The sequence below is a fragment of the Eubalaena glacialis genome, chromosome 4 (assembly GCF_028564815.1).
Source record: "Eubalaena glacialis isolate mEubGla1 chromosome 4, mEubGla1.1.hap2.+ XY, whole genome shotgun sequence".
In the NCBI taxonomy this organism is placed as follows: domain Eukaryota; kingdom Metazoa; phylum Chordata; class Mammalia; order Artiodactyla; family Balaenidae; genus Eubalaena; species Eubalaena glacialis.
Genome location: NC_083719.1, coordinates 184632770 through 184653586, shown reverse-complemented (window position 1 = coordinate 184653586; position 20817 = coordinate 184632770). Strand labels below are relative to the sequence as shown.

Here is a 20817-nt window from a genome sequence, read left to right as displayed (position 1 = left end):
CAGAGTCCGCGTCCCTCGGCATGAAGGACCATTCCCCTGTCCGGGGCTGGTGCATCACCCCCAAAAGTGTCCCAGACCCCTGCCCAAGGGGGGACATACCTGGAGGTGGGGGTCCTGAGAGAACCCCATCCACCCAAGTCCTGGATCCCCTGCTCTTTTCACCTTTTCCTGCACCCCGGCCTCTCAAAAGGCCATTGTGCTCCCTCTCCAAGGAGATACAGTGAGTCGAGGGAAGGAAGACACAGAGGCTGTCCTGCTGAGGAGCGGAGAAAGGAGAAGGCGCCGATCGGCCTTCCACCCCGGCTCACTCGTGGCCCTTCTGCCACCTGGGCCTGGGGCTGGAGCGACAAGGGGCACCTGGGTTCGCTGAGTGTCAGCCCACCCCGCACCCACCGCCCGCAGGTCCCGCCTGCCACTCGCGGGTCTGAGTCCGGAGCGTTGGGCCTGGGTCACAGCAGGTTGATCTCGTCCAGGTAGCGGGCCAGGACTGAGTCCCGCACGTCCTTGAAGACCTTGCGGATGTTCTGTGTGTCCGTAGCGCATGTGTAGTGGCTGAAGAGGCGGCGGGAGCGCGAGCCCTTCCTGCCCCCGTCTGCGCCGTCCACGCAGCTGGCATACATGCAGGTGTACATGTCCAGGATGAACTTCTTGGCTGCCTCCGTGTCCTGCTTCGGGCCTGGGGACAGGGGTAGGCAGTCAGGGCACACAGCTCATGGGGCAGGTGGGAGCCTCTCCCTCCTGGGACCAAGGTGGGCTCTGGAGACCCTGTCCCCGATATGGGCAGCAACAGGGCTGCAGGGACCACCCAACAAAGTGCCTGCCAGCCACCACCATCTTTTGCCTTTCTAGCTGGTCACATGACTCAGGTCCAGCCAATAGGAGCATCAGGTATGTGTTCATGCAGGTCACATGACCTGGAATGGACCAATGAGACTGGTCTCTGGGACTTTGGGCAGAACTGTGTTAAAGAGAGACCCTCTCTTGGGCTTCCCTGGTGGCGCAGTGGTTTGGAATCTGCCTGCTAATGCAGGGAACACGGGTTCGAGCCCTGGTCTGGGAAGATCCCACATGCCACGGAGCAACTAGGCCCGTGAGCCAGAACTACTGCGCCTGCGCGTCTGGAGCCTGTGCTCCGCAACAAGAGAGGCTACGATAGTGAGAAGCTCACGCACCGCGATGAAGAGTGGCCCCCACTCGCCACAACTAGAGGAAGCCCTCACACAGAAACGAAGACCCAACACAGCCAAAAATAAAAAAAAATTAAAAAAAATAAAAAGAGAGACCCTCTCTCTTGGCTGGGCTTGGAGCTGGGGGGATGGGAGCCTGGAACTGCAGAGAAAGACATCCTGGGGAGGTGCAAATGGGGAAACCGAGGCCGAGAGAGAGGGGGGAAGGATGGCCATCCTGGTGAGGCACACATGCGATTCCCCCCCCACCATCTCTCATTCATATATATATATGAATATTAATATATATTCATATATATATATATATATATATATATATATATATGAATGAATGACTGGTGTCCTTATAAGAAGACAAGAGACAACCAGAGACAAAGTCATGTGGTGACAGAGGCAGAGATTGGAGACATGCATCTACAAGTCAAGGAATGCCAAGGATTGCAGGTGACCACCAGAAGCTAGGAGAGGGGCTTGGAACAGATTCTCCCCTTGAGCCTCCAGAAGGAACCAACCCTGCTGACACCTTGATTTCAGACTTCTGGCCTACTGAACTGTGAGGGGAAAAATTTCTGCTGTTTTCAGCATCCAGCATGAAGGCTTCTGTTAGTTTATCCCCATTCTACAGAGGGGGAAGCTGAGACTCAGAGAGCTTGGGCAGAGGACAGAGATGGGTCTGGAACTCAGGCCTGTCCCATTGCATTTGAAACCCCACTGGCTCTAGGCTGGGGTAGGACCTGGACCAGCATCTCTCTTGGGAGCTGCTTTTGGGAAGTGAAGGGTATAGAAAGTTCTAGAACCACTCACCCCGGAAACTGGGGAAGTAGGTAGCCAGGTGGGAGGTGGGGATCTTCTCCTCCAGGATGTCGGTTTTGTTGAGGAAGAGGATGACGGAAGTGCTTTTGAACCAGGGCAGTTCCAGGATGGTGCCAAACAGGGCCAGGCTCTCCTTCATTCGGTTCTGGGTCGGGGGGCACAAGCAGGTCATTGATCCAGATGGCCAGCTCGGCCCAAACAGGATCCCTCCCCCCACGTAGAGATGGGGCTGTCGGCCCCCCAAGCAGCAGCTTGAGGCTCCCCAGTTCCCGCCCAGCTGGGTCTGAGGGTGGTGTGGCCAGCTGCCTATGTATGCCCGAGGTGGTTTTGTGCCTGTACTGGTTTGGGTAGTGTCCTCCCCACCCTCAAAATTCATGTCCATGTATGTGGAACCTAGAAAAATGGTACAGATGAACCGGGTTGCAGGGCAGAAGTTGAGACACAGATGTAGAGAACAAACGTATGGACACCAAGGGGGGAAAATTGCGGTGGGGTGGGGATGGTGGTGTGCTGAATTGGGCGATTGGGATTGACGTGTATACAGTGATGGGTATAAAATTGATGACTGATTAAAAAAAAAAAAATTCATGTCCACCTGGAACTTCAGAATGAGACCTTATTTGGAAATAGGGTCTTTGAAGATGTAATTAGTTAAGAATCGGTCACACTGGAGTAGGGTGGGCCCTAAGTCCAATGTCTGGTATCCTTATAAAAAGGGGAATTAGGACACAAGGAGATGGCCACGTGAAGATGGAGGCAAATGGGGTGATGTGTCTATAAGCCAAGGGACGCCAAAGATTGCCAGTGGCCACCAGAAGCTGGGAGAGCCTGGAACAGATTCTCCTTCACAGGGAACCAGCCCCACTGACACCCTGACCTCAGATTTCTGGCCTCCAGGACTATGAGACGATACACTTCTGTTGTTTCATCTTCCCCCCACCCCCATGCCCGCCACATCCCAGTTTGTGGTACTTCATCACAGCAGCCCTAGCAAACTAGGACATCTCGTGTGGCTGGACTGGAGCAAGATCTGTGTCAGAATGACCTCAAATTGATTCTATCTGATTCAGTTTGAAAGTCGAAATTATAACATCTGACCCTTGGATCCCAAAACTGTCTATGGGAAACTTTAACCCTGAAAAGTGCACATGTCAGAGATGATAACGTGCCTGACCTTCACGCAGGGGGTTAATTAGGAGAAGAGTTCACGAAAAGGAGAAGAATTCTGAGTAAAAGCAGGACATTGTCCCCATGACCCACATTCCCAGGACGGCTTACATTGTGCTTCGGGGGGGTGAGGGGTGGGGGGGTGTGTCTTGAGGCTTGAGTGTCTGACTCTCTGTGTGTGTGTGTGTGTGTGTGTGTGTGTGTGTGTGTGTGTGTGTGTCAGGGTCCTGGCCTCACAAATGCTTGTAGATCTGTGTGTTGGGATTCAATGGTCTGACCACAAAAGAGTGGACGGTGACGCTCAAAGCCAAGCCAGACACACAAAGCTCCACTCAAGAGTGCCTGCTCAGCTGTGGGTCCCCGGCCCAAGGTGGGGATAAGAAAAGCAGGGGAACTGGTGCCCCTGCATCCATCGTGGCCCCTCACCTCTTGGTTATTTTCCTCCAGACACTGGTCGTATTCACTCAGCGAGGCCAGGTAGATGAGGGCGATCACATTCTCGAAGCAGTGGATCCACTTCTTGCGTTCTGACTTCTGGCCCCCGACGTCCACGATCCTACCGGGAACAACTCCCTTTCAGAGTTCAGGCCTAATCGGGACCCCCGTGACGAGGCGTCCCAGACCTCAGTCATGGCTGGGACATGCCATGAGCAATATTAATAGCAACAAGAATAGATGCCAGCCACCTTGTGTGTTACAGCATTTCACCCCATGGAGCAAGTATCGCTATTATGCCCATTTTACAGATGAGGAAACCGAGGTATAGGGAGAGAGGGGACTTTCTAGAGCTTCTACTACACTGGACTGCCTGATTTCTACCCCATGGTAGAGGACAGCTGGTTGCCCTCAGTCTGCCCTGGTTCTGGCTGGGTGACAAGAGGGAAATTGCGGATCATCTCCAGACCTCAGTTTCCCATCAGCTGTGTTCTGGCTGACTATGGGAGTGTCAAGTGGCCACACAGATGGGCAAACGCCATCCCCTCTGTGTGTGGCCCAGGGCAAGGGTTTGCCTCCACCCCCCCACACACCACAGCAAAAGCCTGGGCCCTCCTGCCTTCCTGTTCTCTCTTCTAAGAAATGTGGGTTACTGATAACAAGCCCTGTGTCATTTCCCCAGGGATGGGACCATTACTCAGGCAGCTGGTAGGAAATGCCAGAAGCCTCAGAGCAAGAAGAGACTTGCCCTGCTGTACAGGAGGAAAGTCCAGGCTGATGCCTGCGGCTCCTGATTCCCGAAACCAGCCTCTCTCATGATCCTCAGATTCCCTCAAACCCCGTATCCAGAGCGGGATGGGTGAAGCAGCGGTTGAGACTGGGGCTCCGATGGCTGAGATAGGTGTGGGGTATGCTACTTGCCAGCTCGGAGTCTCAGTTTCCTCTGAGCCCTCACCTTTGGCCTAAGAACGGACTCAAGTTTCCCCATCTGATAATTCCCCTCCTCAGCCCAGCCTTCCTTCTGAACTTCCCCAACCACTACTTTTACTCCTAAACTTTTACCAACTCACCTATCCATCTATTCATCCTTCCAACCAATCACCCACCCACCTATCTATTTGTCCATACGTCCACATACCCACCCATCCATCCACCCATCGATCCATCCAGCTATCTATCTATCCATTCATCCATTCATACATACATACACCCACCCACCCACCCACCCATATACCCACCCATTGATCCATCTATCCACCCACCTACCCATCCATGCATCCATCCATCCCCCCACCCATCCATCCCCCCACCCATCCATCCCCCCATCCATCCATCCATAAGTCCATCCATCCATCCATCCTCCCACCCATCCATCCCCCCATCCATCCATCCATAAGTCCATCCATCCATCCATCCACCCACCCATCCATCCATCCATCTTTCCAACCATCCACTCACATTTACAAACTTCCACTCTGACCTTCAGCTGATCATCACTAGTGAAGCAGGAGAATCAAACTCAGCCCCTAACTTTGAGGGGCTCTCCATCTAGTGGAGGAGACCCAATGCAAACAGATAAATTATGAACCTTCCACATAGCTAAGGACTATTGCAGAGGCCAGAACAACATGGGGCCGGGGGAGGGGGTGTTCAGGGAAACAAGGGATCAACATGGGTGGGTTGAACACTGAAAGGTCTCAAGCATCACCCTGCACCCTCCACAGCTCCCTGCCTAAGGTCACTGAAGACTCTCTAAAGGCCACTAAGGTCACTGAGGATTCTCTAAAGGCCAATCTCAGAAGTCGCTTCTCTCACTGTATTCTTCCTGACCTCTCCTTGGCCTTTGACACTGACCATGACTCTGCATGGACCATCCTTTGCTGCACTGGCCACCCACACCTCTGGCTTCCAGCTCAGGCCTGTGTGCGCCCAGCCACCTCCCAGATGCCCCAGACCCCTCAGACCCAACCTGCCCCAAATGAGTGCATCATCTATTCTAACACCTCCCATCCCGCCACCACCACTGTGGCTCCACCATCTACTCTGTCACCTTGATGGGAACCCCATAGGGAGTCACTTTTGACTCTCTGCTCTAATTCCCATGCTCATCTAGTCCTGCCCATTCTATATCAGAAAGCATTCTTGCACCGTCCCCTCATTTCCATCCCCAAGGCCACTGCCCGGGCACTTCCCAACCCTTTCTGCCTGAACCATGGCTCCTGCCTTCTCCTGGGTCTCCTGACCTCCAGCCTCACCCCTCATTTGGGGCTGGGGAAGCTCAGAGGGTGAGCTTCCCCAACCCCAAATCAATTCCTCTGGTCTAGCCCTGACTGCACAGTCTCTGTCTCTTCCTTCCCATCACCTCCTAGCTCTAGTGAACTCCTATTCATTCTTCAATGCCCTAATACCAATGTCCCCTCCTCCAGGAAGACTTACCCTCCCAGAGCTCTGGGGGCTCAGTCTGGACTCCCCCAGGTCCCAGTCCTGATTCCATGGAGAGGCTGGAGGTGTCTGTGTCCAGCCTTGCTTCCTTCAGCCTGGCAGCCCCTTTGTGGGCTGGGACTAGGCAACTCCTACTCATCCCTCAGTGCCCCAGTTCCTTTGCCCCTCCAACAGGAGCCTTCCCCACCCACCAGGCTATGTGCTCACCGCAGGTTGGTTTTCTGCACGGAGAAGCAGTACTCGTTGATGCCGGTGGTGGGCATGCGGCTGCGGAGCACGTCCTGCGAGGTGGGGATGTAGCCCTCCTCCGTGATGCGGTCCAGATTTGACAGGTAGCTGTGGAGCCAGAAGCCCTGAGTCTTGGCCTTGAAACCTCCCTTTGCTTCTCAGGCCCCCCACCCAGGGCCTGGTGAGGACCTTGCTGGGGGGAGGAGAGTCCTCGGGGGAGGGCCAGGATCTCTGGGGTCCCAGGTGGCTCAGGAGCACAGCCCAAGGCCATGGGAGCATGGGGAGAAGCAGCTTCACCCTCAGCAGCGTGACCCCAAGGACAGTCTTGCTGGCGTGGGCGTCACCCTGGGAAAACTGTCACCCCAGGTGTGTCACTGCCCCAAGAACAGTGATAGCCTGGAGCACTAGACACCCAGCGTCGTACCCAGGACAGCTTCACTGCATGATGATGAACAGTGTCACCCCAGAAATGGTGTCACCCCAGGACAGCGTCATCCTAGAACAGTCACCCCAGAGGCGCCATCACCCCAGAGGCGCCATCACCCCAGAAATAGTGTCACCCCAGGAGCTGTGTCACCTGGGGAGCAGCGTCACCCCAGGGACGGCCTCACCCCGGGGGCAAGACCACCCACAGCATTCCCAGCAGTGGGAGCCGGCCAGCCTGGGGCCCCTCTGCCGGCTCCGATCCCTGGGACTGGGTCTCCTCTGGCTCCGCCTCGGCACCGCCTCGCGCTGGGCACCTCGACCCCGCGTCCGTCCCCGCGGACCCCAGACTCACTACACTGCCGAGTCGAGCAGGTGGAAATCGCGCCGGCGCTCGTAGCAGGCGCGGATGCCGGAGTCCCTCCACAACCACTGCATGGCCACGGCGTAATGCTTCTCGAAGGTGGTCACCTTGTAGGGGTCCTGGCTCATGATCAGGTTGGCCCGGTGCTGGGGAGGGACGGACGGACAGGGGTGGGTCAGAGCAGCCGGGCGGGGCGGGTTGCCCTCCTGACGTCTCCACCCCCTTTCGTCCCGGCGTCCATCCACCGAGGGCGGGCACAGGCGGAGCGCACGGGCGCGAGGGGCCAGTAGGGGCTTGCGTGCAGGGAGCGCCAGTTCTGGGTGGCCCTGCCTGGGGCAGTAACCTCTGCTCTATCTGTCCTCCTTTCTTTGCACCGGAAGCAGGCGCTCCTGTTGTTCATGTCTGAAGATAGGGTCTTTACAGAGGTAATGAAGTTACAGTGAGGTCATGAGGGTGGCCCTAATCCAATGTGACTGGTGTCCTTGTAAGAAGAGGAGATTGGGACACAGACACACACAGAAGGATGACCGTGTGAGGACACAGGGAGAGGACAGCCGTCTGCAAGCCAAGGAGAGAGGCCTCAGAAAGAACCAACCCTGAGGTCTTGGTGGTTGGAACCCTCATACTCTGCTGTGGGGATGCAATCTGGTACAGCCACTGTGGAAAACAGTATGGAGGTTCCCGCCAAAATTAAAAATAGAGCTACTGGGAATTCCCTGGCGGTCCAGTGGTTAGGACTCCACGCTTTCACTGCTGAGGGTCCGGGTTCCATCTCTGGTCGGGGAACTAAGATCTCACAAGCCGTGTGGCACGGCAAATAAATAAATAAATAAATAATTTTTAAAAATAGAGCTACTCCATGATTCAGCAATTCCACTCCTGGGTATTTATCCAAAAGAACTGAAATTGGGATCTTGAAAAGATATCTGTACACCCAGGTTCACTGCAGTGTTATTTACAGCAGCCAAGATGTGGAAAGAACCTAAATGTCCATCGATGGTTGAACGGATAAAGATAGATATATCTCGAATACTATTCAGCCTTTAAAAAGAAGGAAATTCTGAAACAGGGGACAATGTGGATGAACCTTGAAGACACCATATTAAGTGAAATAACACAGTCACAGAAGGACAGATCCTGCACGATCCCACTTATATGAGGCATCTGGAAGAGGCAAGTTCAAGGACACAGAGAGTAGAATGGGCTAGGGGAAGGGAGTTGGGTTTGCTATGAATAAAGTTTCCCTTAGGCAAGGGGAATACAGTCTAGAGCTCTTCCTGATGACATTGTGTCTGCAGTTACTGATACTGCATCGTGCACTTAAAATTTGCTAAGAGGATAGATTTCATGTTGAGTGTTCTTCACACAATCAAATAAAAATTTTAAAGAGAAGGGTGATGTGACACACAGTCTGCATAGCACCCCGGCCCCCAGCAGGGTGGGGCAGGGCTCAGGAACCAGTCCACCCTACTAATATTTCTAGAACAAAATGCCTGCTGACTCAGGACTCCTACCAGGCATCATGGGGTCCAAGGGAGAGACGGCTGAGCCCTGGGGGTCCACAGGGAACCTGCAAGTCGGGGGGGGGGGTACCTGCTGGTGCTGAGCTGTCTGGAATGCAGACCAGGATCCCAGGAAACCTTGGAGGAGGTGGTTCTTAACAAGGACTTAGGGGATCTGAAGGGACACAGTCCCACCCTGAAGTCCTAAGGAACCCCCTCCCAGTGTGGCGCCCATGTGGCGAGACCCAGGATGCTCACCTTGTTCTCGGGCCAGCTGAAGGGGATCTGCAGCCGTTCCATAGCCTCAATCATGGTCTGCATGGACACGAAGATGTTCTGGTAGACCAGGGTCCGGAAGCTCTTGCGGTCCTCCTCCGAGTAGCCTGCCCCGTGGATGATGCGCATCTGCTTGATGAACGTGCTCTTCCCGCTCTCCCCGGGGCCTGGGGAGACGACTCTGCGGTCAGCTCAGCCCTCCGGGGCTCCCGCCACCCGCCACCTCCGGCCACTAGGGTTCAAATCCCCGCTCTGTGATCCTGGGTGAGCAGCTTCATGGCTCTTGTGTCTCGGTTTCCCCACCTGTGAAACGTGGTTTGCTGGGTGGACATGAGGGGTAAACTAGTTCATTAAAAGTTTGTCCCAGGAGGGGCAGCAAACCACGGCCTGCCGGCCGCTGTTCTTGTTTTTATTTTTTGGGTCTTGTTTTGTTTTGTGTTTTTGTTTTTGTTTTTTTGCCACACCGCGCGGCTTGTGGGATCTAAGTTCCCCGACCAGGGATGGAACCGGGGTCCCCTGCAGTGAAAGCGCTGAGTCCTACCACCAAGGACCACCAAGGAATTCCTGACAGCTGCCTGTTTTTTCATGGCCAGCAAAGTTTTACAGTTTGCATGGTTTTTATATTTCTAATTCTTTTCACCCTTACAGTTTTTACATTTTTGTAATGGTTACAGTTTTTGAATTTTTTAATGGCTGAAAAGAATCCAAAGATTCCTTTTTGGTGACACCTGAAAATGATATGAAATTCAGGTTTCAGGGCCGGTCAATAAAGTTTTATTGGCACATGGCCATGCCTGGTTGTATACAAATTATCTAGGGTTGGTTTCTCGGGACAGCCACAGAGTTGAGTAGTCAGAGACCCTCTGGCTTGCAAAGCTGAAAAGATTTACCATCTGGCCCTTTACAGAAAAAGTCTGTGGACCCCTGGCTTAGAGTGTGCTTTGACATAGTAAGAGCTATATTCCTGTCCACTATTATTAGCAATAGTAGTCTTTACCATGATTATAATTACTATTATTATTATTCACTATAGTAATTTCAGGTAGAGAAAGTTTTGTGAAGGAAATACAATAAGATAAATAGATAAAGAGTGATTAAGTGACTACTACAGCTAAGTGTCACGGAAGGCTTCTCAGTGGAAGTGACATTTGCGTTGAGATCTGAAGGCTGGGAAGGTTGCTCTCGTGCCAAGATCTGGAGGAGGGAGCACCAGGCAGTGGATACAGCCCGTGCAAAGGCCCTGGGGCAGGACCAGGCCTGGTGTGTTGGAGGAATAGCGAGGAGGCCTGTGTGCTTGGAGCTGAGTGAGCGAGGCGGAGAGAGGGAGGAGGTGAAATTATGATTGTGGAAGGGGTTCTAAGGAGCTGGGGGCTTTGAGTTAGGCTGGGTAATCTAGGAGGGCCTCACTGAGGAGGTGACATCTCATCTGAGACCTGGCAGGTGACAGAATTCATTAGAAGAGAAGGGGGAATAGCGTTCCCAACAGCAGGCACAGCACATGCAAAGGTCCTGGAGCAGGACCATGCCTGGCATGTTGGAGGAACAGCCAGGAGGCCTGTGTGTCTGGGGCAGAGTGATCGAGGGGGAGAGAGGGAGGAGGGGATGGCAGGGAGGGGACGAGGCAGGTCATGCAGGGCCTTGTGGGCTGTGGGGAGGACTTGGGCTTTTACCCCGAGGGAGGTGGGAGCCTGGAGGGCTGTGGGTAGAGGAGGGGTGGGGCCTGACCCAGGGGCTCACAGGTGGCCCCTGGCTACTGAGGGGAGGGCAGGTTGGGGAGGGGTGAACCCAGCCAGATGGGAGTGTTCTGGTCCAGGCTGGACCCAGGTGGCCGCGTGGAGCTAGAGAGAAGAGGACATACGCACAAGATATTTGGGAGACAGAATACACACGACCTTGCTGATGGACCAGAGTGGGGAGAGGGGTCCTTGCAGGCTCACCTACAGAATCTCCAGGACCAAGTGCTGGATGAAACCACAGGGCCCTTCTGAGTGCAGGGTCGCACGTCCAAATGCCAGTCATGGGTCTGGGATAATAACACTAGAACCTTTGGAAGCTCAAAGAGCAAGGCCTGGCTCCCTGCTGTCTGAGCCCCGATATCTCCCTTTCTGAGCCTCTGTTTTCTCGTCTGTGAAACGGGCATGATAGCCAGGCGGGAGGTGCGGGGCCGGCAACCACCTGCAACACCTTGTCACCCTGCCGGCTCCTGCGGGACACTGGTGTGGGGTCCCTCCAGGGATGGGGAAGGGGACTCGTGCAGGAGGAACTGGGACCAGCAGCAAAAAAGGGAAGGGGTGCCCTGGCTGGAGCCAGAAAGAGGAACCAGGAGCAGCGGAAACACAGCAGGGAGGAGGCGGGGAGTGTAGGAAGCGGCAGAAGAGGGGGTGGAACCCTCCTGTACCGCCCCTGGGGGGCTCTCGCCGCCTCCCACTCCCAGCAATTCTGAAGGCAGTGAGGGCAGGACCCAGCGACACCGCTGCACTCGAGATCCAAGGAAAAGAGTCGCTTTTCTATGGCCCTAAAGGACATTCATGGGGAAACTGGGAATGCCAGCGGGACGTGATGGTGACGGGATTGCATCAAGCGCATCGCCTGCTCACCACTGCCCTGGGGGGGGTCTTTGCTTTTTAGTGGGACTCAAACCCACTGAAGTATCTGGGGGGGAAAAGGTGTCAGGGCTGCAACTTTACTCGCAAACGGTTCCGATAACAATGAATATGTACGTATTAAATATAATATATACATGTATAGCAAATAAACTATAGCTATGCATTATGTAAATTATAAGTATATACACATGTACTTATATATAATGTGTGTGTGTATACATATATATATAGAGAGAGAGAGAGAAAGAGAGAGAGAGAGCAGGGTGGGATGGGATAAAGGGCATGTGGTAAAATGTTAACATTTGCAGAAGAATCCGGTGCAACTTTTTTATAACTCTGAAAGTATTTCAAAATGAAAAGTTAAGAAAGGGGAAAAAAAAGACCCTCAAAGGGCTTCCCTGGTGGCGCCGTGGTTAAGAATCCGCCTGCCGGGACTTCCTGGAGGCGCAGTGCTTGAGAGTCTGCCTGTCAATGCAGGGGACATGGGTTCGGGCCCTGGTCCGGGAGGATCCCACATGCCGCGGAGCAGCGAAGCCCATGCGCCACAGCTACTGAGCTTGTGCTCTAGAGCCCGTGAGCCACGACTACTGAGCCCACGCGCCACAACTGCTGAAGCCCATGCGCCTAGAGCCTGTGCTCCGCAACAGGAGAGGCCACTGCAATGAGAAGCCAGCGCACTGAAAACAAAGAGTGGCCCCCGCTCGCCTCAACTAGAGAAAGCCCGCACAACGAGGACCCAACGCAGCCAAGAATAAGTAAATAAAATAAATAAATTAAAAAAAAAAAAAAGAATCCGCCTGCCAATGTATGGGACATGGGTCCGAGCCCGGGTCCGGGAAGATCCCACATGCCATGGAGCAACTAAGCCCATGCGCCACAACTACTGAGGCCGTGTGCCACAACTACTGAAGCCCATGCGCCTAGAGCCCGTGATCCGCAACAAGAGAAGCCACCGCAATGAGAAGCCCGCGCACCACAATGAAGAGTAGCCCCCGCGTGCTGCAACTAGAGAAAGCCTGCGCGCAGCAACGAAGACCCAACGCAGCCAAAAATAAAATAAATAAAATAAATAAACTTATTAAAATTAAAAAACCCTCAAATGCCATGTGAGATGCTGCGTTGGAGGCTGGAACAGAAAAGGGGCCGTGGTGGAAAAACCAGTGAAATCTAAAGTCTGGAGTTTAGTTAACAGAAATGTAATGGTACGGTTCCCACATTAATATCTCAGCTGTGATGAGCACACGACACTTATGTAAGATGTCATCACGAGAGGAAGCTGTTTAGGAGGAGACGGGAACTCTCCGGACTATCTTTGCCACATTTCTGTCCTTTGAAAATGATTCCAAAATAAAAAGTTTCCTGCAAACAAACCAACAACAAACAAAAAACGCCCCATAGTTCCACAATCTGAAATGCTTCAGTAAGGAGCCACGTGTGTCTCAGATTCCTTGGATTTCAGGACGGGGATACATCAAACTCAATAAATATTCCTGCAGTAGAACCTCTGACTATCACAGTCAGTGAGATAAACCCACAGCCTCGCCTCCCACTGGGAAAGCTGGGGAGACGGGCTGGTCTCCAGAGCTTCTGCTATTTGGAGGTGGAAGAGGTACCGTAAGCCCCCCTGTCCTCCTAGGGTGCCGGGGGGTCCACACACAACAGCTCGCCTGAGCCCACAAGAGGAACGGCTCTTGGCTCCACATTTCACGTGGGGAAACTGAGTCCCAGATTGGTTGGGTCATGCAGCTGGTGGGTGGCCAAACTGGGACTCAAACCCGGTTCTGAGTCCAGAGCTCACGGGCTTTTTAATAATCATTCCGGGAAGTTCCCCAGGCACTGCCTGAATTATCGTCACTAAGATTCCCACTGTTTTCCCATTCACAGTGGAGATGTGGGGGCTCAGAGAGGTGAAGTGACTTTCCCAGGGTCACACAGCTACTGGAAAAGCAGAGGAGTAAACACAAGCCCTTGTGGATCCTTCACCTTCATCAAAGTATCAGTTCATGTGATGTTTCTACGGATGCTCAGAAGCTCGTCGGCTCCTCTGGGTGCTGCCAAGACGGCGGTGAGACCTACGGCAGGGGGCTGCACCCTTTGACCTTCCTCTGGGTTGCCCCCAAAAGTGTGGAGAACAAAGAAAGATCTCACCAAGAAACAGCTAATTTTTATTTATTTATTTATTTTTGGCTGAGTTGGGTCTTCGTTGCTGCGTGCGGGCTTTCTCTAGTTGCAGCGAGCGGGGGCTACTCTTCGTTGCAGTGCGCAGGCTTCTCATTGCGGTGGCTTCTCTTGTTGCAGAGCACAGGCTCTGGGCACGCTGGCTTCAGTAGTTGTGGCACATGGGCTCAGGAGTTGTGGCTTGTGGGCTCTAGAGCGCAGGCTCAGTAGTTGTGGCATGTGGGCTCAGTAGTCGTGGTGCACGGGCTTAGTTGCTCCGCGGCATGTGGGATCTTCTTGGACCAGGGCTTGAACCTGTGTCCCCTGCATTGGCAGGCGGATACTTAACCACTGCACCACCAGGGAAGTCCGCAACAGTTAATTTTGTTGAGATGCACCGATTTCTTTTTTTTTTTTTTTCCTCTTCTGTTTCATTAAAGAAAAAAAAAAATCCTGGTCGCCGCCCACAGCTTGGGTTTTGTGACTCACAAGTGGCTCACAACCTGAAGTCTGAAAAACTCCACCTTTGCAGCTGTGACTGTCCTGGAGCCACTGAGGAATCAGGAGCCTCTCTGCTCCCCCTCCTGATGTGGTTCAGGAATCCCCCCAAATGGGGCTGGGGGCTGCGGGGAGAGCTGTTTCCACCGGGCGCGTCCTCGCAGCCCAGACGGGAAGTGATTGCTTCCTTCTGGGAATGGGTGAGGAAGTGGAAACTCGCAGAGGCCAGGAGCCATGACAAGCCCCAGGCATCGCAAGACGCTGTGCGGCTCCTTCCATGGGTGATGGCAGTCCCAGCCCCGCCGTCCTCCCCCAGGAAACTGGGCCACTGGGACACAGGGAGCTGCCTGAGAGCAGACAGCTCATCTTCTATGCCCAGCTCTGCCTCAAAACTGGCTGCAGACCCCAGACCCATCCTGCCGCCGCCCAGGGCCTCAGTTTCCCCATCTGTCATTGGGGTTCTGTGGAGGCACATTCACAGGGCAGTCAAGCGTGTGGACTGTGGAAACAGAATTCTAGGTTCCGATCCTGGTTGTGTGACCTTGGGCAGGTCGCTTCACCTCTCTGAGCCTCGGTTTCCCCATCTGGAGTGGTTCCTACCTCACATAGTATGGACAGAGCTGGCTCCTTTAATTGCCTTATTCTGACTCTTCCCCCTCCTCAACGTGGTGACCACTTCCTGTCAGAGACAGACCCTCAGCCCCTTGGCCTTCTTCCTCCAAAGGGTCAGCCACCTCCCAGAAAAAAAAAAAAAATTACTTTTGGATTCAATTCCTGTTTTTAAGGAGGGCAGGTGTGGAAGCAGCCCTCAGGGCTTGGATGGGGTGTTGAAACCACAGTCCAGCAGGCTGTCCATAGGGCCACCATCTGTGCTTGGGCACGTGGACAACCTCCCCTCTCCCCTCTCCCACCCCTACCAGCAGAAGTGGCTTCCTGATATGGGACTGGCTGTGCAGTGGTCAGTGGGGCAAGGGACTTTCTTAGCTCCAGGAAGATATGGTACAGCTCTGGGGAAAATCACCCCTGAAACAGGATTCATTCATTCACTCATTTATAAATCATGCATCGGGTATCTGCTCTATGTCAGGTCACCGTACTCCTGAAATAGATGCTGGGGACACAGGAGTGAATAAGATGGACATGGTCCTCACCTGTGTGTTGCTTGCTGTGTAACTGGAGAGACAGACAATAAACAAGGAAACAAGAAAACACCTGAGAGAGCGCCAGCGAGTGAGTGGTATGAAGAAAAATCAGGCGAGAAAGAAAGATGGGGCTGACTTTGAAGCCCGGGAAATCAGGGAAGACTTCTCTGAGGAAGTGACCCTTGAGCTGAGACCTGCCTTGAGTGAAAGGAGTGAGAGCACCAGCCATGCAAAGGCTTGGGGGATGCTGAGAGCCCTTGGCAGGGAGAATGGCAAGTGCAAAGGTCCTGAGATGTGGTTAAAGAAAACCTGAGATGTGCAAGGAAGTATCACTAACACTGCCAAACCCCTAGCCTAACAGGTCAAGAAAAATGGAGCACAGACAAAGAATGAAAAAGGAGACATCACTACAAATCCTACAGACATGAAAGGATGACAAGGGAATGTTATAAACAACCTTATACCTATACATTTGACAACTTTGAAGAAATGGACAAATTCTTTGGAAGATACCAATAACCAAAGCTCACTCAAGAAGAAATAGCCATATTTATTAAAAAATAGTAAATAACATATATATACTAGCCTAGCTATTACAGAAAGTGAATAGAGATAGCTATGAAATTAAATTCTTAATTAAAACCTTCCAGGCTCAGACAGCTTCATTGGGGTCCCATGCCCCCACCCTCTGCTCTCTCTCCACCCCTCAGGGCTGCCCCTTCCCACTGAGCAAGAGAAGAGAGAGGACGGCCATCCAGATGACCAGGCTCTTTGCCCCAGGACAGGCGGATGGGACTTTGGAACACTTCCCCGGCCCTTGCCCAGGGCTCAGGCAGTCTCAGGAGACCCTCCAAGGCCGGCATCCCTGGGCTTAGGCCAGCAAGGTCATACACAGGGCAAGGTGGCTGGGAGAGTGGACACACGTGGAGAAGAAGACATGAGCTCTCAGAGGTCACAGCCTCAGAGCTTTCCAATGCACCACACCCAAGTCACCCCCACTCCCTCACCCTGTTCTATTTTCCTCCTGTTCTTCCTGCTGCTGGAAATTATTTTACCTGCTTATTAGTTTTGTGGCTTAACGTCTATCTCCCCCACCGGAAGCTGAGGTCCCCAGAGGCAGGGACACGCCCCATCTCCTCTGCCCCTGTGCCTCCAGGAATTACTCAGTACGTCTTGAATGAATGAACCGATCAACCAATCAATCAATCAATCAGAGGCACATGGCAATGCTCTCTCTGCCCACACGACTCGTGCTGATAAACCACCAGAACAGACCCAGCCCTCCAGAGGGACGGGGGGGGAGGGGGGTCTTGGAGGGCGAGGCTGGAGCTCCCCGGGCTATGCGGCTCATTCCCTTCCTGTGACGCGGGAGCCGCTGGGGCGGGCCGGGCCTGCCCGACAGAAGCCAGGCCACCCGGCCAAACCACCTCTGCTCCTGCATACGCCCAGGAGATGGCCGGGCTGCGGGACGGACGGGTCCACAGCTCACCCCTTGGGACTAGGAGCCGGGCCTCAGTCGACTCATCCTGAAAGTGGGCTCCCAGGCTGTCCCGCCCGGGTGGCCGCGGACTCACCAAGCAGCAGCAGCTTCAGCTCCCCTCGGTCCCGCTTCTTCTCCTCCAGGAGGATCTTGTTGATTTCCTGGTCGATCCGGGCCGCCGACTTCTCGTCCTCGGTCAGGCACCAGGGGCAGCAGCGCCAGGTCAGCGAGCGGGCCATGGTGGGGCGTCAGCGGGCAGCAGGCGGCATCGCCCCCGCCCCCCCTTCCCCTCCCCCCGGGAGGCACCCCGGCCCGGCCGCTCCGGGGAGGGCTTCTGACAGCCGGCGGCAAGAGTCTCCCTCGTCGTGGGGGTCGTCCCCCCAGGGACACCCGGCTTCCCGGCCTTGGGCACCCGGCGGCCCAGCTCAGCGAGGCCTGTGCGGCCGGGTCAGGGGTGGAGGAGGAGGAGAGGAGATGCCGGTTTAGGGCTCCCCGCCCACCCCCAGACCTGCCCGGCCCGGCCCGACAGGTTGACGGCAGTAGAGCGAGAGGTGAGGTGGGCGCCCCGGGGGAGGGCGGGGCGGGGAAGAAAGGCCCAGCCGTCTGCAGTTTGGGTCTGCGCTGGGCCTCCTTCCTCATTCTGGAGAAGGGGTGGACCCTGTCCTCCTGGGCCTCTGACGCCGGCCCCGGCCCACCCACCTCTCCCCCTCCTCTGGGCCAATTAGAAGCAGTCATCAGAATACCCCACAAGATCTTTTTTAAAAGAACAGCCAAGGCCTGGCGGCACCTACTGTTTTAAGCGCTTTTGTGTATTGGGGTGGGGGGGTGGTCATGCGGACAGCACCCCAAGTTCCTTGCCATTCCCGCTGCACAGATGGGGACATAGAGGCACAGCCAGGCAGTGACAACCCCCGGGGAGCCTCTCCCACCCGTGGAGCCCCAGTCTCAACTGCAGAGATGGCAGCTTTGGGACTTTGGAACCGGGCCATTCATTCTTCTTGCAAACATTTATGCGGCGCCAACTGTGTGCCAGGCATTCTACGCACAGCAGGGACCCAAATGACAAAAAACCCAATCTCCCTGCCTTATGGTCTAGACAGACAGATAAAGAAATACCTTAAATATATGTATATCTGAGCCTATCAGATAGCCATAAATTGTGAGAGGAAAATAAAGCTGGGAAGGGGGATGGGAGATTGGGAGGGGGGCCTCACGTGTGGCTTGAAACAGGGGGTCAAGGAAGGTCACTCTGAGAAGACAGGCATTTGGGACCAGGAGGAGAAGTCGGATAGGCAGCCTGGACATAGGGGGACCTTGGGAGTCAAGCCCGCCTCCCAGCAAGGCCATGAGGCCCCCGTTCCCTGACAGCTCAGCCCTCAGGACATTAGAAGCAGGAGGGGACACAAGGGTGGCTGTGTAGCTGCGTCCCCACAGAATGTCTCCAATCCAGCAGCTCTTTGCCGTGTTCGGGGACAGAATGCTCTTTGAGAGGTTCTAGAAAGCTCTAGAAAGTTCCCGAACACCCCTCCCCCCCCAGAGATACACAGAACCCAGGAGACTCCGGGCCCCTCCCAGAGTCACTGGTGAGGCTCAGAGAGGGTGCGTGCTGTGCCTGAGGTCACACAGCCGCAACTGTCTCCCCGTGCCACGCCCCAGCCGACACCAATGCGGTTTTCTTCGCTGTTGATTCATAACGACCAGCAGATGGGAAGTTCGATAGGGGCCCCCTTGGGTCACTGGCTCCTGGCAGGCACTGCCCTGCCCAACCCCGTTCCCGCCCCCCGACCGGATGGCCGTGAGGAGGGGGTGCTCCCCGGGGCCTGAGGCCTGGGTGACTTCCCACTCCCGGGCAGGTGAAGAAAAGCAGAAATAATAATGTGGGCCACACAGTAGCAGAATGGAGGTAACCAGCTTGGCAAAACCCGGAGGCCAGGCTGAGTCACAGACTGGAGGGTGGATGGCGGGGCAAGGCCAGGAGCACCTGGGGCCACCCCGCTGTTTCCCAAAGGACACCAGGCTCCTAACCCATCACACAGGGCCAGGGCGGCAGGCCGAGGTCTAATACCTTTCTTGGCTCCCGCTGACCTCAGAAAAAAAAAACCAGGCGCCTTGATTCCCCCTCCTCCAGGGCCCATACTCTGTGAATTTCTTCAGCCTCACAACAAGTCTTCCCACTTCCCCAAACAGGCGAGGAGCTGCTTCCTCTCCAGATGAGGTGCCATCCTGGCGGGACACCTGTCACCTATTAGTTCATTTGGGAATAACAGGGTGAGCTGTGTGTTTAAAAATACACACACACAGACCTCCCTGGTGGTCCAGTGGGTAAGACTCCACGCTCCCCATGCAGGGGGCCCGGGTTCCATCCGTTATCGGGGAACTAGATCCTGCGTGCCGCAACTAAGAGCCGGCGCAGCCAAATAAATAAATAAGTAAATTTTTAAAATATATATTTTAAAAAAATACACACACAGACTTCTCTGGCAGTCCAGTGGTTAAGACTCCGCCCTTCCACTGCAGAGGGTGTGGGTTCCATCCCTGGTTGGGGAACTAAAAATTAAAACCAACACACACACACACACACACACACACACACACACACACAGAAAACACATAAAACATGAACGTATAACCTAATAATTTCCTGTGAAACTGATACCCACGTGATCCCCATCCAGGCCAAGATTCAGGGTATCGTCAGCCCCAGGAGGTTTCCCAGATACCCGTACCAACAAGACCCCCTTCCTCCTGCTGGGCAGTCAGCACTGCACCAACTTCTATGGTATTTCTGGGTTTAGGGGGTACTTTTTGGTAACAAGATTTATTTTGTTTTTTGTTTTTTCAATTTATGTGGCTTGGTAGGCGCTTTCTTTGGTGTACGGTTTTGTGTTTTAACAAATGTACACAGTCATGTAAATTATGGCTAAAACAGTTGACAGAATATGGTTCTGTCACCTGAAGAACCCCCTCCAGGTACCTCTTTATAGCCAGACCCTCACCTGAGCCCTCACCCCTGGAAACCATCGATCTGCTCTTTGTTGCTATGGTTTTTTGAATCTTTTTGAGACTGTCATATACATGGAATCATACACTGTGTAATTTTTGAGACTGGCTTCTTTCACTTAGCATCTGAGATCCGTCTATGCAGTGGGGCATGTCAGGAGCCCTTTCCTTTGGACTCTTGGGTAGTTTTCTGTTGTGTGGGTGCATCACCCTTTAGCTGTTCACCTGTAGAAGGCCATTTGGGTTGCTCCCAGTTTGGGGGTGACCACGAATAGTGCTGCTGTAAACATGAGCTATAATCATCATGAGTGTTCATTTCTCTAGGATAAATTTCTAGAAGCGGGATGGGTGGGTCATAAGGTAATTGTACGTATAACTTTGTAAGAAACGGCTGAATGGTTTTCTGGTGTGGCTTTCCCATTTTGCACGCCCATCAGAAATGCCTGAGGGTTCCCGTTTTTCCACCTCCTCATCAGCACTTGATATTGTCCGTATTTTTTATTGCAGCCATTCTAAGACGTGTGTAATGGTACCTCACTGTGGATTTAATCTGTGTCTCCCTGATCAGCTAACGGTGTTGAACATTTTTGCATGTGTTTATGTACCATGTTTGTATCTTCGTTGAAGTGTCTGTTCAAATATTTTGCCATTTCCTTCAGTGGGTTTGTTTCCCTATTATTCTGTCTTGAGAATACAAGTCATTTATGGGATATGGGGTTTGCAAATATTTTTTCCCAGCCTGTGGTTTGGCTTTTCATCCTCTTAGATGTGTTCTTTGTGTTTCATTTTGACGATGCTCAATTTATCAGTTTTTTTTTCCTTCACGGGTCATGCGTACCGTGTTGTCGCTAAGAACCCTTTGCCAGACCCAAGGCCAACAAAGAAGTTCTCTGTTTTCTTCTTGGAGTTTTATTGTTTTACATTTTACTCTTTTTTTAAAAAAATTAATTTTATTTATTTATTTATTTTTTGGCTGAGTTGGGTCTTCGTTGCTGCGCATGGGCTTTCTCTAGTTGCAGTGAGCGGGGGCTACTCTTCATTGCGGTGCGCAGGCTTCTCATGCGGTGGCTTCTCTTTGCTGCGGAGCACGGGCTCTA

The 20817-nt window shown here is 53.6% G+C and overlaps 1 protein-coding gene across 1 annotated transcript; it reads right to left on the bottom strand.

Moving 5' to 3' along the window:
* Positions 1-449: 449 nt before the first annotated feature.
* GNA15 (G protein subunit alpha 15) lies at positions 450-16959 on the bottom strand. Its single transcript, XM_061190798.1, has 7 exons — positions 16815-16959; positions 8820-9004; positions 7051-7205; positions 6252-6380; positions 3594-3723; positions 1992-2145; positions 450-676 (listed from the first exon to the last, which is right to left on the bottom strand). Exons 1-7 carry the CDS (start codon positions 16957-16959, stop codon positions 450-452), a joined length of 1125 nt encoding a protein of 374 aa, XP_061046781.1.
* Between the last annotated feature and the right edge of the window lie 3858 nt (positions 16960-20817).